At 33.8% G+C, this 22,362-nt stretch overlaps 2 protein-coding genes across 4 annotated transcripts; one reads left to right on the top strand and one right to left on the bottom strand.

Moving 5' to 3' along the window:
* The first annotated feature begins 7,083 nt into the window (after nucleotides 1–7,083).
* Nucleotides 7,084–9,643, top strand: LOC107626687 (uncharacterized). Of its 3 annotated transcripts, none has more exons than XM_088504933.1 (3): nucleotides 7,084–7,880; nucleotides 7,973–8,977; nucleotides 9,084–9,643. In XM_088504933.1, the coding sequence occupies exons 1-3, from the start codon at nucleotides 7,122–7,124 to the stop codon at nucleotides 9,363–9,365; spliced, it is 2,046 nt and encodes a 681-aa protein (XP_088361059.1). In that variant the 5' UTR covers nucleotides 7,084–7,121; the 3' UTR covers nucleotides 9,366–9,643. The 3 variants fall into 3 exon arrangements, with proteins under 3 accessions (XP_088361059.1, XP_016185071.1, XP_088361060.1); XM_016329585.3 differs by having other exon boundaries at nucleotides 7,100–7,880; nucleotides 7,955–8,977; nucleotides 9,084–9,456; XM_088504934.1 differs by having other exon boundaries at nucleotides 7,100–7,880; nucleotides 7,955–8,990; nucleotides 9,084–9,202.
* A 9,771-nt stretch (nucleotides 9,644–19,414) lies between these two features.
* Nucleotides 19,415–22,348, bottom strand: LOC148572906 (uncharacterized). Its single transcript, XM_088505573.1, has 4 exons — nucleotides 21,946–22,348; nucleotides 21,469–21,699; nucleotides 19,970–20,595; nucleotides 19,415–19,624 (listed from the first exon to the last, which is right to left on the bottom strand). The coding sequence occupies exons 1-4, from the start codon at nucleotides 22,346–22,348 to the stop codon at nucleotides 19,415–19,417; spliced, it is 1,470 nt and encodes a 489-aa protein (XP_088361699.1).
* Between the last annotated feature and the right edge of the window lie 14 nt (nucleotides 22,349–22,362).

Below are 22,362 nucleotides of genomic sequence, written 5' to 3'. Positions count from 1 at the left end.
TTTAAATTAGGTACACTATTTGGCAGAAGTGTACGGAATATTGGCTTATATATATATATATGTGTGTTAAGAGGAGAATTTGATGTGAATAGTTTTAGTTATTATGAGTGTTAATTTCTATAGAAAAGTGAGGCATGAATATTTGGTTTGGCCCTTATCAAATTGTCATTGAAAGTCTATGAATTTTTTGGAAGATAAAAGTTTAGCTATGTTTATAAAATCCGATCAAACCGTAATTAATTAAAGAATAAATTAAATATAGATAAAAATAATTAAAAATTTTAATAATGATAATTTAATAATTTAAATGTGATATTTGGACTCAGTAAATATTTTTGAGTTATAAAATTCGATCTGACCGTGATTAATTAAGTAATAAATTCACTGGAATGTAAAAAAAGTACGTCTTTATTAGTTATGTTCTTTGATTCTAAGGAATGTCCTCTTATGGTTTTCTTGTTTGAGATCAATTAATTATTCTTGTTTAAAACCATTGCTTTTGTTTTACTCAAATCCTTTTAATTTTATTGTTTGTATTTACACTATTTTCTTGATGTGCTGCTGTATCCATTGATGATAATCCTTTTAATTTTATTGTTTGTATTTACGCTATTTTCTTGATGTAATGCTGTATCCATTGATGATATTCTTGACTTTGGTTATCTGAAAAATTTTGGAAGTGCTAGCTCCATGTTGTGGCCCAGAAGAACAAGAGGTGCCTGAATGGACTCCAATACTCAATACTTAAGCAAGGGAGCCAGTAGAGGGTGGGTATTTATAGGGAGCTTGGAGGTAGGATTGGAGTTAAACTTCAAAGTGGTCCCTGAGATTCACAAAATGCATCGATTTAGTCCCTGACTTTTTAATTGCACTAATTAAGTCCTCCAGATTAAAAAAAATGCATCAACATGGTCCCCCTCATATTTTCCGGTCATGTTCGTTGCCGGCGGGAGTGACGTGGTGAATGAGTGCCACGCTGGAGGAGTGTAAAACGTCGTCGTGTTGGGTTTTGGCGCTAAACCCACTAATAGACGACACCGTTTCAAGTAAGCATGTACAAAACGTTCAAACCCTCCTCCCCCAATATTCAAAGATCACTTCGTCTTCTTCATTTTCCCTTGAACTGAAAGCACCAAACCCTGATATTGGAGAGCCCTGGTGTGGATTTTCGGAGTGAAACAATTTGGAATTCAGAGGAACCTGGTCAATGTTGGCTGAAGATCGGTGAAGGAATGAGCAAAGATTCTGCGTGAAATCCCCTGTGACAGAGGTAGGCATGCAGTATATTAGATAGTCTTGTTCTGTTTTACATAGTGGTAAGGTATCCATCGTTATGGATTTTACTTGGAAAATTGGTGTAGATTGATGGGAAACCATGGATACTATGTTAGTAGCTAGGGTTTTTGCATTGGGTGGTGCGGGTAGGGGTTATCGGAATGCTCTGTTTTCAAACAAAAAATATGGGCATTTCTATAATGGTATAGTGACTGAAGTAGTTGTTAGTTAGGGTTTTTTGGAATATGATCTGTTGTTGTTTGCTGATGCGATATGTTAGTAATAATGTTGTATATTTTTTTTTTCATTACAGATGGAAAAGTTGCTGGATATAATGTTCCATCATGGTGGAACGTTTAAGAAGAATGGTGATGGAAAGTTAGTTTACTCACCTGACAATAGAGCTTGCTTAGGAGATTTAGATGAGGATACACTTGATGTCTTCTTCATCAGGAACTATTTTAAGGAGTTGGGATATGACAAGGTAGTTGAGTGCTGGTGGTTGGTTCCGGAGAGGAGCTTGGAAGTTGGATTGAGAGCTCTGACCACTGATGATGAATTAAGGGAGATGTGCTTCCATGACCAGGAAAGAAGGTAGGTGACGAAGAACTGCTATGCTACTTGTGAGTTAGGGTTTAAAAAGGGGTCAGGGACCAAATTGGGTCATAAAAATTTTCATTTGCCACATCAGCCAGCACTCATTCGCCACATCACTCTCGCCGACAACGAACATGACCGGAAAATATGAGAGGGACCACGTTGATGCATTTTTTTCAATCTGGAGGACTTAATTAGTGCAATTAGAAAGTCAGGGACTAAATCGGTGCATTTTGTGAATCTCAGGGACTACTTTGGGGTTTAACTCGGTAGGATTGCAAGTGAGTCGAGTTGAACTGAGTTAAACCAAGTTCAAATTTGGCTCATAAAAATTGAGTTTGGCTCACGTTTCATTAACAATCGAGTCTATTTCTTAAACTCAAGTTCGGCTCACCGAAAGTTCACGAGCTGGCTCGAGTTCATAGCTCAAATAATAGGAATATACTTTATAATTCTATATCAATAAATTATAATTTTTTTATTTATGTCTTACATCAAAATTATATATAAAAATATAAAATTTTAAATAATTAAGATCATTAATATATATATAATATTAAAAGTATATATTAAATGCATATAGGATATGTGTATTAATAATTATATATATAATCGAACCAGCTTACGAGTTGAGCTTATTCAAACTCAAATTCGACTCATTTAATTTATAAGTTTAATTTCAGGCTCAAACTTGGCTCACCAGTTCACGAATTTAGCTTATCAAACTGTTAACGAGTCGAGTTCGAACTGACTTATGAGCTGATTTGACTCACTTTCAGACTTCCAGTCTTACTTGAGGTTGAATCTTGAGGATTTTCTGTTGTAATTATATGTAAGCATGGAAAATTGTCAAATTATATGCTTGCAAATACTCAATATTTGTTTTGATATATGACTAAAAAAATTTGCCGTTTTCAAATTCCTTTAGCAATTTCTTACATCCTCAAAAAGGGAAAAATTGTTTTTTTTTTATTCATGCATGAACTCAAATATATGCATGAACTTATTTTTTATTTTTTAAGTTGGGTGTTGAAATTGTTCGTTGATGCTAAACTCTTTGTGAATATATTATCCTCATAATTTTGTCGGTCGATATGTGTCAGTATGTGAATATATTCCTGCATATTCCTCGCCAATTTGTATGCCTCTGATCTCGTAGCCATTGTTAGTTTTTGTCGCATATTGGTAGGTAGAACATACCAGATTTCGTGACATATGTAATAAGGAGAGTAGTTTAGTCTTTTCTTTTATCTTAGAGATACTACTGATAGAGCAACAAATATGCATATATTTTGGTAAATGTGAATGTTGTTTTCCAACAACAATAACAACAAAGTTTTGTCTTATTAGGTATGATTAGCTACATAAATCAAATGATACAGTTGAGTTCTATCATGTATTATGTTTATAGAGAAATCGTTTATATGTAAATCTTGTTTGATCATTTTATAGATGGTCATTCTAGGTCTTTCTCTGTCTTTTTCCCTTTATCCATCTTTCATCTTATCCAACTTTTGTCGATCTTCTTTTCACATGTCTAAACCACTTGAGATGCGATTCTACCATCTTTTTCACAATAAGTACTACTCCAACTCTCTCTCCCCCCCCCTCTCTCTTATATCTCCATTCCTTATTCTATCCAATCGTGTATAACTACTCATCCATCTCAACATTTTCATCTCTGCTACAGTTAACTTATGTCCGTGCTCCCATTTAGCCACACAACACTCTATACCATAAAATATATCCAGTCTGATAGCAGTTTTTAAAGACATATTTTTGTCACATAAAACCATACGCACTCTGTCATTTTGACCAATGTGCTTGAATCTTATGATTTACATCTTGTTCAATCTCTCAATTATCCTATATGATGCATCTAAAATACTTAAAACTTTTAACTTTTTGTATGATGTTTTCTCCGATCTTCACTTCTGTATTAGAGTTTTTCCTTCAGCAGTCGAACTTACATTCCATATATTCCGTTTTGCTACGGCTTATGCGCAGACCATACACTTCTAGAACTTTTTTTCATAAATCCAACTTCTTTTTTGGGTCTTTCTTTGACTATCCTATAAGGACGATATCATTGGCAAAAAGCATAAATCGTAGCACAGGCTCTTGGATATACTCTGTGAGTACTTCCAAAACTAATGTGAAAATGTATGGACTACTTAAGGATGATCCTTGATGTAATCATATACCAATAGAAAATTCCTCTATCACACCACCTTGATTCTTCACACTAGTTCTAGTCTCATCATACATGTCTTTAATTACGCGAATATATGATATCTTACTTTTTTTTTCCTTTCCAAAACCTTCTATAAGACCTCTCTTGGTACCCTATTGTATGTTTTTTTCAAATCAATAAATACTATATGTAGGTCCCTTTTGTTACTACGATACCTCTCTATCATCCTTCTTAACAGATATGTAGCTTCAGTGGTGGATTTTCCTGGTGTAAAACTAAATTAGTTCTCTATTACTTGTGTCTCTTGTCTTAGCTTCCGTTCTATCACCATTTTTCATAACTTCGTGGTATGGCTCATTAGCTTGATCCTTCTATAGTTTCCACAACTCTGTATATCCCCCTTATTCTTGTAGATAGATACTAATGTGCTATTTCTCCACTTATCTGGCATCTTCTTTGACCTTAAAATCTCATTAAAAAGCTTGGTTAACCAACTGATGTCTTTTCCTCTAAGACCTTTCCAAACTTCAATTGGGATATTATCGGGTCCTATTGCCCTGTTATTTTTCATCTGTTTTAGAGCTTTTTACCTCGAAGTCTCGAATCCTTCGATATTAGTCGAAGTTTTGATCTTCTTTTTTCGTGCATAACCGACCAAGGCTCGGAAGAATTTTCTGTTCATTATTAAATAACTCGTAGAACTAGCTCTCCCACCTTTTATTGATCTTCTCATCTTGAACCAAAATTTCTCTGTTTTTATTCTTTATGCACTTAACCTGATTCAAGTCTCTCGATTTTCTTTCACGATTTTTTGCGATTTTATATATATTTTTTTCTCGTTATTTTATGCCTAAAGACAGATAAAAACCCTCCTAACGCTCTTAAATGCTGTTTTCCAAATAAAGCAATTTTGAAGTTATTGTGAAACTGTGACAAGGTATGATCGCTCATTCTTTCTCTAATTTATTTTCTATTTTTCCCTTGCAAAATAGTAGATTCTATTTTCTTTGACTGGAATGTGAAAGAAAGTACATCTTTTTGTGGTTATGTTTTTTCATTCTAACAAATGTCCTCGTTTTTTTTTTTTCTTGTTTGAGATCAATTAATTATTGTTGTTTAAAACTATTGCTTCTGTTGTTACTCAAATCTTTCTAAATTTATTGTTTGTATCTGCAGAGTTTCCTGATGATGCAATTTATTGTTAATTCTCTTTTTTTTCCAATTTTTCTGATTTTGTTGACCCAATTTTCCGTATCATCTGATCATGTGGTTTTTTTACCTAACCTGGTTGAAGGTTTACTTCTCATTTTGTATTGTTGATAGATGACTATTCATGATTAAATGAGTTTGATGTCATCCGGTAGAGTAATTTTTCTTCTGATGTCACTTTACTTGTTAGTTGATATTCAAATTTAATCGAAGCAATTTGGTTGAATGCATTTTTTTGGTCCTGATATCGCGTACCTTCATTGTTCCATCAATCGATTATTACCTAACATGTTTATATATATATATATATATATATATATATATATATATCATATGCATTGTTTTGTTTTCTTGGGTATCAGATTTAGGCATTATCGTTAGGTGAGTCATGTGATCATTGACATACTTATAAGATATGGATGTGTTCGTTCCACTGTTTCCTTTATATTATATCCCATTATTTGCAAGCCTATGCTAAACAGATTCAGAGATCAATTAGCTGGGTGAGAAGTTTATAAGATGAGTTTTTTTTTTTTTTTTATACTATTCGATCAGCCATCATATCTCGAATTCTTGAATTGGTTGAACCAAGCAGGTGATCCTTCTTTATGCTACATTTATGGTGTATTTATTTCTGTTTATGTTGCCTAAATATTCCTTATTTACATTATTCTTTTTCAATTGCACGCAGGGAGGGGACATTTCATATGGTTATCAGTCATTTTAGTGATGAAAATTGTCGAATGATCACTGAACTTCACTCTCATCCAAGAACTTCACTTGTTTCGCACTCTAGACTTGTCTAATTTGAGAAAGGGCAATCTTTCTAAGTGATTGTATAGATAATACATCTAATTTCCTCAAATACATTAGTGAGAATCCTATTCATGTACCTGATGATCTTATTGAGCTTTACCTTATGTACCAAGGTTTTTGCTTTACCTAGCTATATTACATCATTTCTTAGCTTGTACTGTAGTCTCATTGTATCACTCTTCACTCTTGGTTGTTAATATTTTATATTGGTATATCTTTGTCATGATAGTTGTATTTATACATTTCTATTCATAAATGTACACATTATAATTATTAGGATAAAGTACTGTTTTAGTTCTTAATGTCTCGATGAATTCTATTTTGATTTTTAATATTTTAATTGTCTTATTTTTATTTTAAAATGTTTAAAATGACATCGATACCATCAAATTTATCACAAATAATTAACAAAATTGATGTACTGTTAATAATGTTTTTGTTAGAACTATGTTTGCTCAACTTTCTTCTCCTGCCTTCACTTTCTCAAATCCAAATTTTATTCTTCTATTTCCTTCTTTTTTTTCTCTTTTATATTATTAATTCTTCAAAAGGAGTTTGAGGAGGAAGAAGAAAAAAGTAGCAAAATGAGATTTGAACTTGTTAAAAGGATAAAAAAAAAATTTAGTAAATATAATTTTAACAAAAATATTATTAATAATACATCAATTTCATTAAATATTAGTGAATAATAAAATAACATTAATATCACTTTAAATATTTTAAAATAAAAATAAAATAATTAAAATATTAAGGATCAAACTTAAGATTTTTCCAAAACGTTGAGGAAGAATACAGTACTTTACCTTATTATTATTATTAAATCATTTACTAACAAATGACCTATTTATTTTTTTATTTTAATTATTGTAATAAAAGTAAAATAGTGAGATTTATTTTAAAATTTTGTTATTTTTTACATTGAAAATAAATCACAGTATCCGACACTTTGCGCGCATATATTAGATGTATGATTCCATTTTCGTAGATTTTCTGCTTCGTCGTCCTGATCATATCGTCAGACACCGTCACCATGAGCAACAATTATCCGGGGCTGTTGAACCCGAACCCGGAAAGGGTTCTATCAATCCCATTGAAGAAGAGTGATCCGGTGGATCTGTACCGGCCGTTACGCGACTTGGTAGCGAGAAAATATTCAGAGAGCGATGCACAGAAAGTTGAAAGCGTTCTGGAAACCCTAAACAAATGCCGCAGCGACATGGTCGAGCAAGGGGACCTCTCCCTTCCCATGCAACGTGACTGCCTCATCCACTACTTCAAATGTCTTTGCATGGTTGAGCCACTCTTCACCGCTATCTCCTCCGACTCCGATTCTGACCCCATTGTCTTTGTCTGGTACGACGCCTTCAACTCTGAGCATGAGAATGGGGTCTCCTCGCAGCGCAACAGCATCCAATTGGAGAAGGCTTCTGTTCTCTTCAACCTTGGCGCCGTATGCAGCCAGATTGGGGCCTCTTGCGACCGCACCACCCCCCTTGGCCGTCACCTTGCAATGGACGCATTCAATGCCGCCGCCAAATTCTTCTTCAAACTCTGGAAGGTTTTTGCCAAGGATGTCTCCGCCACTCTCGACTTGACTCTCCTCTTCGCCGAGTGGCTGCACTGCGTCTTCTCCGCTCAGGCTTCGGAGCTCAAATTACAGCAACAACTCGACAATAACAACAATCACGACGTCGGTCCCGCTCTCCAACAACAACTCCACGACAATAACAACGCCGCCGTCGCCAGTTCCGCTCTCCAACAACATCTAATTGCCGTTTCGTTTAAATCGGTCAATCTTTACTCTTGATTGATTTTACATTTATTTTTTCATTTTAGATTTTCAATAGGATGATGATGATGTAGGTTTCTAAGCATTATCAGAGAGCATATGATCTGATACTAGGTGATTCGGCTGCACACAAACATGTCTGCTCATTTGACGAAACCTGGATAACTCATCTTCATCAGAAGAAGAAATTCTTTCGGCTGGAGGCTCGTCAGAGGCGATCATCCATCCTACCCAAATCTCAGCGTCCTAAAACATTCTCATTGCTCCAATCTTGTCCTCTTGATCATGATGCAGTATCTGTCACTCAAAAATTAGCTAGAGGGATTTGCAGCAGCGCAGAGCAGTGGAGAGCCAAGCAACAACCAATATACCTTGACCTCCTCCTCTCTAAGTACAGCCCTTTCAAGATTAAGGATGGTGGAAAGCTAGTGGCTAACCCATGGGACATGCCTCCTCCTTATACAACAAATTTTGCAATCCCCCCATCTTCGTCTTCGTCACATATTATGGCATTCCCTTTGAAGAAGTGTGAGCCCTTGTATCTCTACGAGCCCCTGCGCAATTACTTTGTCCTCAAATACTCTGAGAGCGAGGCAAACAGAGTAGAAGGCCTTTTCAAAATGGTAGACAAATTGCGCAGTGAAATTCAGCGTGATGACCTGTCTCTACCCGTTCGCCGCGACTGCCTCATCCTCTATTTGAAATGCCTTTGCATGATTGAGCCTTTGTTCCCCATGACTACCTCACCCAATCCACCTATCTTTGTTTGGTACAATGCATTCAACCCACAACAGGACTCTTCTCAGCACAACATCCATTTCGAGAAGGCCTCTGTTCTCTTCAACCTGGGAGCCCTCTCCACCCAAGTTGCTCTCTCCTGCGATTTCACCACCATCCAAGGCCATCGCCTTGCCAACGACGCCTTAAATGATGCTTCGCATTGGTTCTTGAAACTGTCGCTTGAGGCTGAGAAGGCATCTGCCACCATTGACTTGTCAGTAAACTGTGCCAAGATGCTGCGTGAGATAGTATCCGCTCAGATTGCTGACTTGGACTGGAATTTTCCTCATTCCTGTTCTGTTCGATCATCATTACCTGTATATCCTCTATGTATCGTTATCTAGCTTCTCAGCTGATTTTTTCTTAGCGCATTTGATTGATGTCAATCTTGATTTGTTAAATTGTTTGAGTGGGATCATGTAGGTTACTCTGCTTTATCAGAGAGCTTATGATCATCTGTCGACATTTGGGCCTTTAGCTGAGAATCTTGTTCCATCCTCGATGCGACAATATCTTGAGTGGAAGATGAAAACCTGCCATGTTGAAACTGCTCCTATTGATGTCACTGAACAATTTCTATCAGGGTATTCTATGGCTCAATTCCTGCTTCCAAAGAGATGTCTACCACCGTGCTTGGACCTTCTATCGGAGGTTGGCCCTATCATGATTAAGGATGGAAATCTTGTGACCCACTTTAGGAATTAATTTTTTAGTTCCTTTTTAAAATTGGATGTTGGAATTTTGTTTGTTAATGTGTGAATATATTCTTTCATATTCCTCACTAAGTTGTAGTGATCTGTATGCCTTTTATCCCATAGCCTTTGTTAGTTATTGTTGCATATTGGTAGATAGAAGGTATCAAATTTTGTAACATATGTAGTAACTAATAAGTAGAATAGTTTATTCTTTTCTTTTCTTTTAGAGATATGTCAGATAGAACAATGTATATACTTTTGAAAACCAAAGTGTTTCTTTTGAACTAACATTTGGGTGATTACTCTTTCCCAAATATGCAAGCAATTCTGTCTAGTTAGTCATGAAAGCTTTCATTTTCTTTTTAGTATCAGTTCATGTTGTGAATGATCTTGTTTTGCAAATAAAACAGTTGGGAAGTTACTGTGAAACAGTGGCATGGGATAGTCTCTCACTCTTTTTTTTAATTTATTTTCTATTTTTCCCTTTGAAAAATAGCAGATTAAGTATTTCCTTTAATTAGAATGTAGAAGATAGTAGATTTTTTTATGATTTTATTCTTTATTGTAAGAAATTTTTCCGTAATCTTTTCTGGTTTAAAATTGAGATCAAGTGATCACTCTTGTTCAAAATTATTGCTTCTGTTGTCATTCAAATCCTTCAAAATTTATTATCTACACAATTTTTCTGATGTACTGCTAGATCCATTGATGAGATCTGCATTATTCATATTTCTTACCTAACCAGGTTGAAGGTTCACCACTTATTTTGTATTGTTGGTAAACTAATCATGATTAAATTAGTTTGATATCATCTGGTAGAATAATTTCTTTTTTGATGATATCTGTTTGTATAAGAACCTGGATAATCCCAAATTCAAAGTAAACAAACAAAAAAGAAAAGGAATTTCTTCTCTGGTATTGAATAATTTTCTTGTCAGGTTTTTTACTATATATGTACAAAATCCAATCTTACTGAGTGTGGATGCACACAATTTCTTCTATTATAGGAGATTCTCCACTTAGTCTTTCTCATTATATTTTGTAAGGCAAGACTTTACCAGTGTCAACAGTTCTATGAAGGAAAAACTAGAAGCAGCAATTGCCATTCTCTGAATGATGATGAGATTAACAATAATTTTGATGCTATGTTGGGCCAAATGAAGATTAGCCATCCTACTTTGTTCAAACTTTCTTTCGGCTTTAATTCAATTCAGTAAATTGTTCGGTTCATGGTTTAGTCATTATAAAAGTATAATTGAACTAAGTACCTCTTTTTTGTTGGCCTCTCATTAGAATAGTTATTAACTGCAATATTTTCTTCTATTTAAGGTGCATCTAAAATGAAATCCAACAATTTATATGCATTAGATGTGTCACTTTTTATAAACTATTAAATTTTATTAAATAAAAATTAAATAATGTTATAAAAAAATACATTAAAAAATAGACGTATTACAACATCACAAAAGACGAATTATATTTCGAAAGTGCATCACACAAAAACAATATTTATTTATTTATGTATTAATATATTTTATATTTATTAAAGTCTATCAATATTTTTTTTATAACATCTTTTAATTTTTATTTAATAAAATTTAATAATTTATTAATTTATAAAAAAATAACCCGAAGATTTTTCACCGTATTTTTTATAAAAAAAAACTCAATGTAATTTATTTCGTACGTTTTGCTCAATAAAAAAATGGATTAGATTTTATAGGATTAAATCTGTAGGACTAAGGAATGATGAAATGAAAAAAAATAAAAATAAATAACATGCGGTAGAAAAGTCACGATTCTAAACTAACAAATCAAATTTAATTAAAAAAATTTGTATTTAATATGCACAAATTATTTGAACTTATTTTAGATACACTCTTATTTTATAAGCATAATTAGTCTGATCAAATGGGATATGTAACGTAACACCTAAAGGAGTTAATACTTTTTAAGATTTAATTTAATTTTTTTTAATAAAGATATGAGACTCGAACCCGCAACATCTTAATTGAGTATGGAAAGACTATGCCATTTGAATGATAACTCATTGGCAGATTTTAAAAAAATTTAAAGATGATAAAAGGCTAAAAAATATTAAACAATTCTAATTAATACTACATTTTTTTTTATTGGATCCTAATCTCTACTTTGAATTCGTATACCACATATAGCCATCACTATCAATGAAGGGTCTCACAGGGCTCCACGAATAAAAATGGATTGAGTTGAGTTTTTTTTTTTTTTTTGGTGACTAAAAAAATAAAAAAAAAAGATTAAAAATTTAGCTCATATTATAAATAAATAATTAAAATTTTATTATTTTTTATAATTTTTTTCTTTTTAAATTTGAGATCTGTCTGTTTAAAATCTAATAAACTCACGAGTATATTTAAAAAATTTATTTTGTGAATTAGAATTTAAAATAATAAATACAATAAAAAATTAAATAATATTAAATTAAGTTATAAAAAATTTTAATTTATAATTTATAAAATATAATTTATTTATATCAATTATTAATCACGTACTATAATTATACTTATAATTTGTAAATTTTTTTAACATAAAAATTACTATTTTAACTATTCTTGGCTGTTGAACTTTTTTGTTTTGTTTTATATATAATATACATTAATAGTTAAAAATTTTAATTAAAAATAATTTACTTTTACAAAAAAAACAATTACTTTCTTTCGTAAAGCTTATACCCTAATCTTTTAACTAATAGACTATTTAAAAAGGCCAAGTTTATTCTGTATAATAACAAAAGGCCCATTTATTTTTTAATTTTAAATGTAATGAAACTAAATTATTGACATTTATTTCAAAATTTACTTATTTTTTACATTTAAAATAATAAAAATATTATTTATATATTAAAATTAATTACTAATATATTTATATATAAATATATTATATATATAATTTTATTTATTTTTAATATGTATTTATATTTTAATATATATTTTATACTAATAAATTATTTCACTTGATGATTTTGATTTAGACTTACCATGAGTTGTTTAAATAAATGAGAGTATCACATGCGAGCATGTGTGATTCCAAATTTTCAATAGACACAAAATGAAATAAAAGAAATATAGATAGATAATAAAAATACTAAACAATATAAATAATAGATATATTAAATGTTTAATTCAATAAATATGTAGATAATTATATTGATTATTTTTAATTAGATAATTATTTTTTTATTTGATTTATTCATGTATAGTTAACAATAGTTGGATGTTTAATTTATTAAATTTATTATCCAAATATTAAAATTTATAAGATAATTTAAGATAAAATATTTTTTTTTACTTTATTAAATTAATTCTAAACTCCATTATTTATATTATTTACAAAAAGGTAAAGTCTGTGGTGACTTGAATTTCTGTGATTAAAGATGACTAAAGATTGATTAACGAGTAATAAGATGACACGTGGGAAGAGCTTTAAAAGTCAAATATATAAAGTTGAATAAAACTGGTTATTACTACTTGGACAAATATATAAAAGAGATATGTAAAAATTATTGTGTTAAAAAATTCTAAGATCCAAAGATAGATTGGGCAGAAAAATTTTTATTGCAAAAAGAATGAAAAATATTTGATTTTTTTATTGCTTCGTGGACTCTGGTGATATGTTGGGTTGGGTAATTTGAATAATGAGAGAGAATAAATAAATAATAAGCAACTACTTTTAGTAGGTCTTCAAAACAAATAAAATGAATATAATTTTATTAAAAGACGTCTCAAAATATATAAGTTCAAGATAAATATAAAAGATAGTGACCAATGTTTATAATAATTCTATATAAATAATGAAATCTAAATTATATATATATAATATAAAATAAGTGAATTATGTTAACTTTAATATTTAAAATAATTTATCCAATAATATAATAAATTAAGATTAATTTAATAATTCAAGTATTTAATTAAAGATGAAAATGTAAAATTAATTTTCTTTCTTTTATTACATTTGTAAACTAAAAAATTGATGAGTTTCTAAAGATCTGGACAGTAAAGCTTTTATTTGAAATTCATTAAGAATACAAATGCGGAAAATTTATTTGTGTAATAAAATAAAACTTTTAAAATTTATTTAAATATATATTCTTATGAATAATTATTTTTTTATGCACAATAATTATTATTATTTTAATTATATTTTGTTATTATAAAATAGCATTAATCTTCAAAATGTCTAATTATCAAATTAAAATACTAAAACACTAATATAAATAATAACATATAATTTAAAATTTTATTTTTTATTAAGTTTCATATTTTAAAAAAATTGAATAATTTTTTTTAATAATATAATTGAAATATCTTTTTTTCTACATATATCACTAAATGATCATTTAAAAATTTACATCCCATACAATTAGATCTTGATGATATTCATAGTTTAGAAAGTTCTTTCAATTAATGTAGTTGTTACAAAAAATAACTACGCAAAAGATTCGATGATCCCAAAACGTTTGGACCATTAAATGATCCCATAACAAAACATATTTTTTAAGTTTTTCAATAACTGCTAAATAGTCCGTTTCAAATTTTAATTACAAATTAACCTCATATATTTTATTTAATTAACAAAATTATTTTTTATTTTATAAATTATTATTTTATCATTCGTTTATAATGTTTAATTAATAATAAAAAATAAAAACAATAACGAATTAGATATTCCATTGATCATAATAACTTTTTGGCAATTTCAATCGATTAAAAGTTTATCTTAAAAACCATTAGTCACGGTGCGATTCAAAATTTATAAAAACGATATGAAACCATTAGTAACCTGAAGTCCAATCGATTGAGTTATGGGAAACCTGATTGTTTTGTTAATCCAATCGATTAATTTTCTAAGAAACATGATTTCAAAATCTTCGACAGAATGTAATGGATCAAAGATAAAATTTTAATCGATTGGGATTGCCAAAAAGTTATTACAATCAAGGTAAGATCTAATTCGTTATTGTTTTTTGTTTTTTATTATTAATAAACATAATAGATGAATGATGAAATAATAATTTATAAAATAAAATATAGTTTTTATGATTAAATAAAATATATGGGGTTAATTTGTAATTAAAATTAGAAACGAACTATTTAGCAATGATTGAAAAATTTAAAAAACATGTTTTGTTATGAAACTATTTAATGGTCCAAACCTTCTGGGATCATCGAATCTTTTGCGTAGTTATTTTTTTGTAACAACTACATTAATTGAAAGAACTTTCTAAACTATGAATATCATCAAGACCTAATTGTATGGGATGTGAATTTTTAAATGATCATTTAGTGATATATGTAGAAAAAAAGATATTTCAATTATATTATTAAAAAAAATTATTCAATCTTTTTAAAATATGAAACTTAAAAAAAATAAAATTTTAAATTATATGTTGTTATTTATATTAGTGTTTTAGTATTTTAATTTGATAATTAGACATTTTGAAGATTAATGCTATTTTATAATAACAAAATATAATTAAAATAATAATAATAATTATTGTGCATAAAAAATAATTATTCATAAGAATATATATTTAAATACAAAATATATATTAAAAATAAGTTAAATAACACATACATTTATACACAAATATATAATATATAATTTGATAACTAATTTTTTATGTATATATGATATTTTTTATAAAAATTATTATTATATTATATATACTCTATCCCTATTATTAAAAGTTTCTAAATTTATCATTGTCTGTTTTTAATTTTGTGATTAAAATATTTTGTAAAACAAAAAATATCTCATTCCTCGTATAACATATGTGATACATTAAATATTAAGGTTAGCATAATTCACCTATTTTAATTTATGTCATACATTTATAATTTATACTTCTTTATTTACATAGAATTATTATAATAAATATTAGTCACCATTTATTGTATTTTTCTATAACCCTATTTGAGCCGGTTTTTGGTGGAATTATATTCATTTTAATTTTTTGGGTAAAAAACATACTAAAACATACTATTTTTTTCATGAGAGTAAGAGTAGCATTGTTTATTATTCATTTATTCCCTCTCATTGCTCAAACTACCCAACCCAACATATATACCATTAGGATTGACGAAGTTAAAAAATGACAATTTTTTTCCATTTTCTTTTTGCAATAAAAATTTACCTGCCCAATTTATCTTTCGATCTTATTTTTGGTCCATGTTTATCACAGCCCGCACCAAAATAATAATTTTTTATATCTCTTTTACATATTTATCCTTTCGGTAATAATCAGTTTTTTATCTCATTTTACATATTTGACTTTAAAACTCTTTATCAGGTGTCATCTTACTATTCGTCAGTCAACGTTTAGCCACTTCTAGTCACCAAAATCCAAGTCACCATAGACATCACCTTACAAAAATCATTTTCTATCTAACCTCAAAGAATAGGTATTGTTTCGTCCTGGCACTGGGGTGGCCGAGCTTAGCGACTCCGAGCAAACAGTCGTCGGAGAGGAAGAGCTATACGTCGGCCTGGATCGAACACCGCGGCGGAAATACCTGCAAAAGATACTCCGACGCTCAAGTGAGAGATAATCTCGAGTGAGAGTAATTAAGTAAATGTGAAGACTGAGAATGGAACTTGACTTTAGCCGAGGATATTAACTCGGCTTTATAGGCATTATTCTACCTGTTTGCTGTGGATAAGTTCTAGTTTGTAGGTTGGTTATGTTATTCTGTTTTAGTGATTAGGTTTGCTAAGCACGTCTCTTGTTTTCGGCTGGGTGAGGCCGTTCCTGCCTGCTTTCGTGCCGAGCTTTTCGGGCGGCTGACGCGGAACCGAGCTTATTTGCTCACGTGCCGAGCTTTTCGGGCGACTGAGGATAAGGGTGACGTATCATAGCCCCCAAGCTCGCCTTGGTTTAGACAGAACGAAGGTGAGCTTTTTCCTCGGCAATGTCTTATACCTCGGCCAAGGATTCGTTTTTGTGTCCGTGCCCCTCAGCCCCCAAACTCGGCTTAGTTCAATGGGTGAATTTGAAACGCTTACAGCATTAAATGCTTGCTTTGTTCTTCGCGCCTTTAATGAGTGATTGATGTGATTAGTGCTACGTTTTTCAAGGCGCCCCTGACCGTGTGATTGGTGGAGTTTTTGATCGTGGGTATTTGAATGGTTTGGATTGGAAGGTAACGCTTCATATGTAACTGCTTCTTCTGCTTTGTAATAAGCCTGTTTGCCTATTTTGATTTCTTCTTGTTTCTTGTTTGGGGAATCTACGATTTGGAGAGAATGAGCAAAAAAGGTGAGTGCTGATTCGTGTTCCTGCTCCCTCTTCCTTTCTCATTTTGGTTTTTTATGTTGTTGCATGGAAGAAGAAAAGGCTGGTGTTGGTGGGGGTGACCCTTATGGTTGGGTTGACGCTAAGGTTAGGGGTTATGCTTCTCAGTTTTGTGATAGGGAGTCGGTTGAAGTTCTAGGTTCTAACGTATGGGTTAGGAGTGGTAGTAGTATTAAGATAGAGATACTGCCTTGTGATTCTGATGACCGTGTCTTTCATCATTGTAGTGACTGGGCTTTTTTCTATATGTATAGTTGCTTGTTTACTGAACTAGGAATTAGGCTTCCCTTCACTGAGTTTGAATGTGGCGTTCTATACTGGTTAAACTGTGCCCCGAGTCAGCTTCATCCTAACTCGTGGGGGTTTGTTAGAGCGTTCGAGATTTTGATGGAATTTTTGGATTGTCCTCCGTCCCTTAGGCTATTCTTCTCGTTGTTTCAAGCTAAGGGGGTTGGTCGTGGGTTGTGGGTTAATCTGAGTAGCTATCCTCGTCGTGCTATCTTCGGTCTTTATAAGTCCTCTTTTAAAGATTTCAAGACCATGTTTGTTAAGGTTAGGAGCGTTCCCGAGGAGTTTCCCTTTTATTTGAATGAGTACCTTGTTGAGAAATTTCCGTTGTCATGGTGTCCGGAGCCGATGCAAGTCCTGGATGTGGATGATAGGTCGGTTGATGACCAAATTTTAATGGAATTTTTGTTTGAGAAGTTGGGTCCAAAAGGTCTGTTGTCTGTATCCGAGTTGTTGAAGTGGGATACCGATAGGCAAGCTGTTCTGAGTTATCTAGGTAATGCAGATTTTAACTGTTTTGGTATTGTATTGCTTTTGGTTTGTTTTCATGTTTCCTGTTATTGTGTAGGTGACAAGGCTCCTACTATCACTACTGCTGGACTGAAGTTGTTTTTCAACCAAAGAAAAAAGGTGGAGAAGGAAAGCTCGGCTACTAATGCTGAGAAGGGTCCTGTATGTCAGCCTGAGGTGACCCCTAAGCCAAAGCGAAAGAGAGGTCATGTAAAGGAAAAAATTGCTGAGACTTTCTTGGAAAAGGGGGAGTCGTCTCTAGAGTTGCAGAGAGTGGAATCGGCATATGAATCCCGAAAAAAGTTGCACGATTATGTGGAGGATGTTCATGCCCGGTCTCTTTGGGGTAAGCGGTATCTCTTTTCTATTATGGTTGATGAGCTCTGCTGTTTTCCGGATGATATGAAGATGATTGATGGTGTTGGACATGTTGGTGTAAGCCGTTTTCTTCAGGTGGGTTTTTGTTTGTCTTCTGATTTCTATTTATGTTTTATCCTATTTTGACCCTTTTGTTTTGCGTTTTAGGTGATTGGGGCTCGTATTGTTGCTGTTGGGCGAGCTCAAGAGCTTGCTCTGGAAAGGGAGAGTAAGACTGCTTTGGATGCTGCCGAGTTATCCCTAGTTGTGGAAGAAAAAGAGAAGACTATTGTCGAGCTGTCTTCTTCTCTGAGGTTGAGAGAGTCAGAGCTTGCTGAGACAAAGCGTCTTCAGCTTTCTTCCGCTGAGGAGGTGAAGACGGCTAAGGCTGAAAGCGAGCGCTTGGGATCGAGGATTAAGGAATTGGAGGCTGAGGTATATGAATTCTTTGCAGAGGGTTTTGAGCATGCTGTGTCTCAGGTCAGGGTTTTGTTTCCTGAGTCTGATGTGAGTAAGCTTGATGGGACCAAGGTTGTTGTTAATGGTCATCTTGTGGATGACGAGGCTGCTGCTGGAGATGGTAGTGAGGAGTCCAGTATTGGCGATAAGGCAGATTAAGCCCCCAACCCCTTTTCTTGTTTTATGCTTTATTTTGTAAGCTTATGTATGTGGTATTTTGGTTTTTTAGACTTGTCTTGTTTGGCTTTTTTGGTTAGTTCCGAGTATTATTCTCGGTTGTGATCTTTTGGTTTCCGAGTATATAGCTCGATTTTGACGGTGACTGTTTTAGCCTTTTATAAGATATGATATTTTGGAAAAAGTATGCTCTTAGTAATATGTTTGTGATGCGATAGAGATTACACGTATGTATTGAAGATGGCTGTCTTTGGCCATTTTTTAGAAGATCAGGCTAAACAATACGGAGAGCGGTAGCTCTGGTACAGGAGGTGTGGCGAAGTTGGCCGTTTAGGTTTCGTTTAGACAATTTGATATTGTTTGTTTGTATTTCTCCGAGTAATATACTCAGCATACGAATTTCGGTTTCCGAGTATGAGGCTCGGATTATTTTGAATTTTGAATGAAATGTATGCTAACTGTCAAAAATAAAAATGTATTTGCTTGCAATGTAAATTACATTGGTGTGGTGATTTGCGGCGTCTGGCCTCGTTAAAACCCTCTTCGAGTAAAACCCTTTTGTTTTGGGAAAAAACCTTCGAAGGGAAAAAAGAGTACCATCATTCGCATATTTACAGCATGTGTCACGATTGGTATTCCCTTAGTGAGGAGACGTTCCATGTTCCTGGAAGTTGATCTCCTTTAAGGGTTTCTAGCTTGTAAGCCTGTTTTGCAAGGTTTTGGAGAACTCGGAAAGGTCCTTCCCAATTTGCTGCTAATTTGCCATGTGCTGGAGGTTTCCGAGCTTCCTCTGTTCGCCTGAGTACGAGGTCGCCTCCACTGAAGGATCTACGAATTACTTTTTTGTTGTGTCTTTGTTCTATGTACTGCTTTCTGGCTCGTTATTTTATGGCTGAGATGTATCTTTCTTCTTCTACGAGGTCGAGCTCGGTTGTTCAAGCTTGCAAGTTGTTTGAATGGTCATAAAGCTCGGCCCTTAATATGGGGACGCTGACCTCTACTGGGATTAGTGCCTCAGCACCATATACTAGTTTGAAGGGAGTTTCTTCTGTAGCAGATTGGATGCTGGTGTTATAGCTCCATAAGATTTTCGGGATGAGGTCGGCCCATTCCCCTTTGGCTTCGCCGAGCTTTTTTCTTAGGCCCTGCAAGATAATTCTGTTAGCTGATTCAACTTGCCCATTAGTTTGTGGGTGCTCGACTTAGCTGAAACGATGTTTAATGTTAAAATTTGTTAAAAAGGCAGCGAGCTTATGATCAGTAAATTGTCTCCCGTTGTCCGAGATTATCTCTCTTGGGATACCATATCTACATATAATGTTTTTCCATAAGAAAGATCGCACTTTTTTTGCCGTTATATGTGCTAGTGGTTGTGCTTCTATCCACTTAGAGAAATAGTCTATTGATACTAAAAGGAACTTTACCTGGCCTGGCGCTTTCGGAAAGGGTCCGAGGATATCCAATCCCCACCTATTGAAAGGCCAGCTTACCTCTATGGTGTGGAGCTCCTCAGCTGGGGTCTCCGAGAGGGTGGCATGCTTCTGACAATTGTCGCATGTTTTGACTTTAGAGATGCAGTCCCTTTTTATCGTCGGCCAATAGTATCCTGTTCGCAATATCTTTGCGGCCAATGCTCGGCCGCCGATGTGGTTGCCACAGACACCTTCGTGCGTTTTAGCCATGACATCCTCGGCCTCCTCCTTGCTGATGCATTTGAGGAGTGGTTGAGAGTGTCCTCGTCTGTACAGTATATTTTCGAGTACCGTAAAGAAACTTGCTCTTCTTCGGAAGAGTGGCAAGTTTAGCTCGTCATCTGGTATTGCACCTGTCTTGATGTAAGTGAGGAAAGGCGTTCTCCAATCTCGGACCTGCATGGTGTTTAAAACTGTTTTTTGCTCGAAACTCAGCTTGTCAAGTGTTAGCTGAGACAGTGCCGATGTGCTTTCCATTTGCCTTGTTGTGGCTAGCTTGGATAACACGTCTGCCCTGGTGTTTTGTTCTCGGTTTACATGAATAATATCAAATTGACTGAATTTTGAAATGAGATCCTTTGTTATGAGCCAATATTTCTCTAACAAAGGATCTTTTACCTGGTACTCGCCCTTAATTTGATGTACTACAAGTGATGAGACATAGTAGACTGTTATCTGAGGTATTCTGAGTTGCTGGGTGAGCTTCAGGCCTGCTAGCAGAGCTTCATATTCCGCTTGGTTGTTACTTGCGTTGAAGCGAAATTATAGTGATTGTTCGGCTATCACTTTCTCTCCCTCTTTTAGCAGTACCCCCGCTCCGCTTCCTTCTCTGTTTGATGCTCCATCCACATGTATACTCCAATTTTCTACTATGTATTGTGTTACGTTAGTCATCTCCGACATGAAGTCGGCGAGTACTTGTGACTTCAGGGTCTTCCTTGACTCGTATTGGATGTCGAACTCGGATAGTTCGATTGACCACTTTATTAGTCGTCCGGCGAGCTCGGGTCTGGTTAATATCTGTCTTAGTGGTTGGTCTGTTCGTACTATAATCGTGTGGCTTTGAAAGTAATGTCGCAACCTTCTTGCTGTGGTCACTAGTGCCAGCGCTAGCTGTTCTATCTTCGGATACCTTGTTTCTATTGGCTGTAATACCTTGCTAATGAAGTATACTAGGTTTTGCTTTTTTCCTGTTTCCATCACTAGGACCGAGCTTATGGCATGGTTAGATACTGATAAATACAAATACAACGGTTTACCTGCCTCTGGTCTCTAGAGTATTGGAGGTGATGTTAAAAGTTGTTTGAGCTCTGTAAAGGAATTCTCACATTTGTCTGTCCATGTGAATTTCTTGCCCTTAGAGAACGTCTGGAAGAAGTGGTAAGATCGGTTTGCCACTCCGGGTAGGAAACATGATAGGGTGGCTATTCTGCCTGCTAATTGCTGGACTTCTTTTACTGTTTTTGGGTTTGTCATGGTCAGCACTGCACTGCATTTTTCTGGGTTGGCTTCTATACCTCTTGAGGTTAGCATGAAGCCCAGAAATTTTCCTCCTTGGACTTCAAAAGCACATTTGTCTGGGTTGAGCCTCATGTTATATGCTCGGAGTTGGTTGAAGACCTCTATCAAGTCATCACAGTGTGACCCTTGCGCAGGTGTTTTTGTCACTATATCATCTACGTAGACTTCTATGTTCCTTCCTATCTGTTGTTGGAACACTTTGTCTATTAATCTTTGGTATGTCGCACCTGCGTTCTTTAAGCCAAAAGGCATTACCTTGTAACAAAAATTGCCATGCTCTGTTATGAAAGCTGTTTTGCTTTGGTCTTCTGGGTGCATTAAGATATGGTTATAACCAGAGTATGCATCCATAAAACTCAAGGCTTTGAAACCAGAAGCGTTATCAACTAACTTATCAATACAAGGCAATGGATATGCATCTTTAAGGCAAGCTTTGTTTAAATTTGTAAAATCGTCGCACATGCGTCATTTACCTGAACTTTTCCTTACCATTACCATGTTTAATAGCCATGTGGTGAAGCGAATTTCTCTGATGAAACCTACGTTGAGGAGCTTCTTGGTCTCTTCAAGTGCTGCTTGTTTTTTCTCTTCTTCAAGGTTTCTCTTCTTTTGTGCCACTGGTCGGACTGTTTTGTCAATTGCTAGTTTGTGGCAGATGACTTCTGGGCTTATTCCCAGCATGTTGTCTGGTGTCCATGCAAAAAGGTCGGCGTTCTGGCGCAGTATGTGTACAAGTCTTACTCGTTCATTCCCTTCTAATGCTTCTCCGATGTGTGTGTACTGCTTTTCATCTGCCGTTAATGTTAATTTGTGAAGGTTGTCCGTTGGCTGAGGTCTTTCGCTGAGGTCTTCTCTCGGGTCGAGATCGACTAACATTGTAGTGTTAGCCG

Source organism: Arachis ipaensis, chromosome B2 (assembly GCF_059453495.1).
Source record: "Arachis ipaensis isolate K30076 ecotype BB chromosome B2, ASM5945349v1, whole genome shotgun sequence".
In the NCBI taxonomy this organism is placed as follows: domain Eukaryota; kingdom Viridiplantae; phylum Streptophyta; class Magnoliopsida; order Fabales; family Fabaceae; genus Arachis; species Arachis ipaensis.
The sequence above is the reverse complement of the archived record's forward strand: the minus strand, read 5'-3'. Positions and strand labels throughout refer to the sequence as shown.

Coding starts and splice junctions, on each gene's coding strand:
- LOC107626687 (XM_016329585.3), top strand. CDS start 7,122: ATGAGCAACAATTATCCGGGGCTGTTGAACCCGAACCCGGAAAGGGTT. Junction 7,881..7,954: donor TTGCCGTTTCGTTTAAATCG/GTCAATCTTTAC, acceptor ATGATGATGTAG/GTTTCTAAGCATTATCAGAG. Junction 8,978..9,083: donor CTGTTCGATCATCATTACCT/GTATATCCTCTA, acceptor GGGATCATGTAG/GTTACTCTGCTTTATCAGAG.
- LOC148572906 (XM_088505573.1), bottom strand. CDS start 22,348: ATGTTAGTCGATCTCGACCCGAGAGAAGACCTCAGCGAAAGACCTCAG. Junction 21,700..21,945: donor AATGGTAAGGAAAAGTTCAG/GTAAATGACGCA, acceptor TAAAGAACGCAG/GTGCGACATACCAAAGATTA. Junction 20,596..21,468: donor CTTCATGCTAACCTCAAGAG/GTATAGAAGCCA, acceptor CATCACTTGTAG/TACATCAAATTAAGGGCGAG.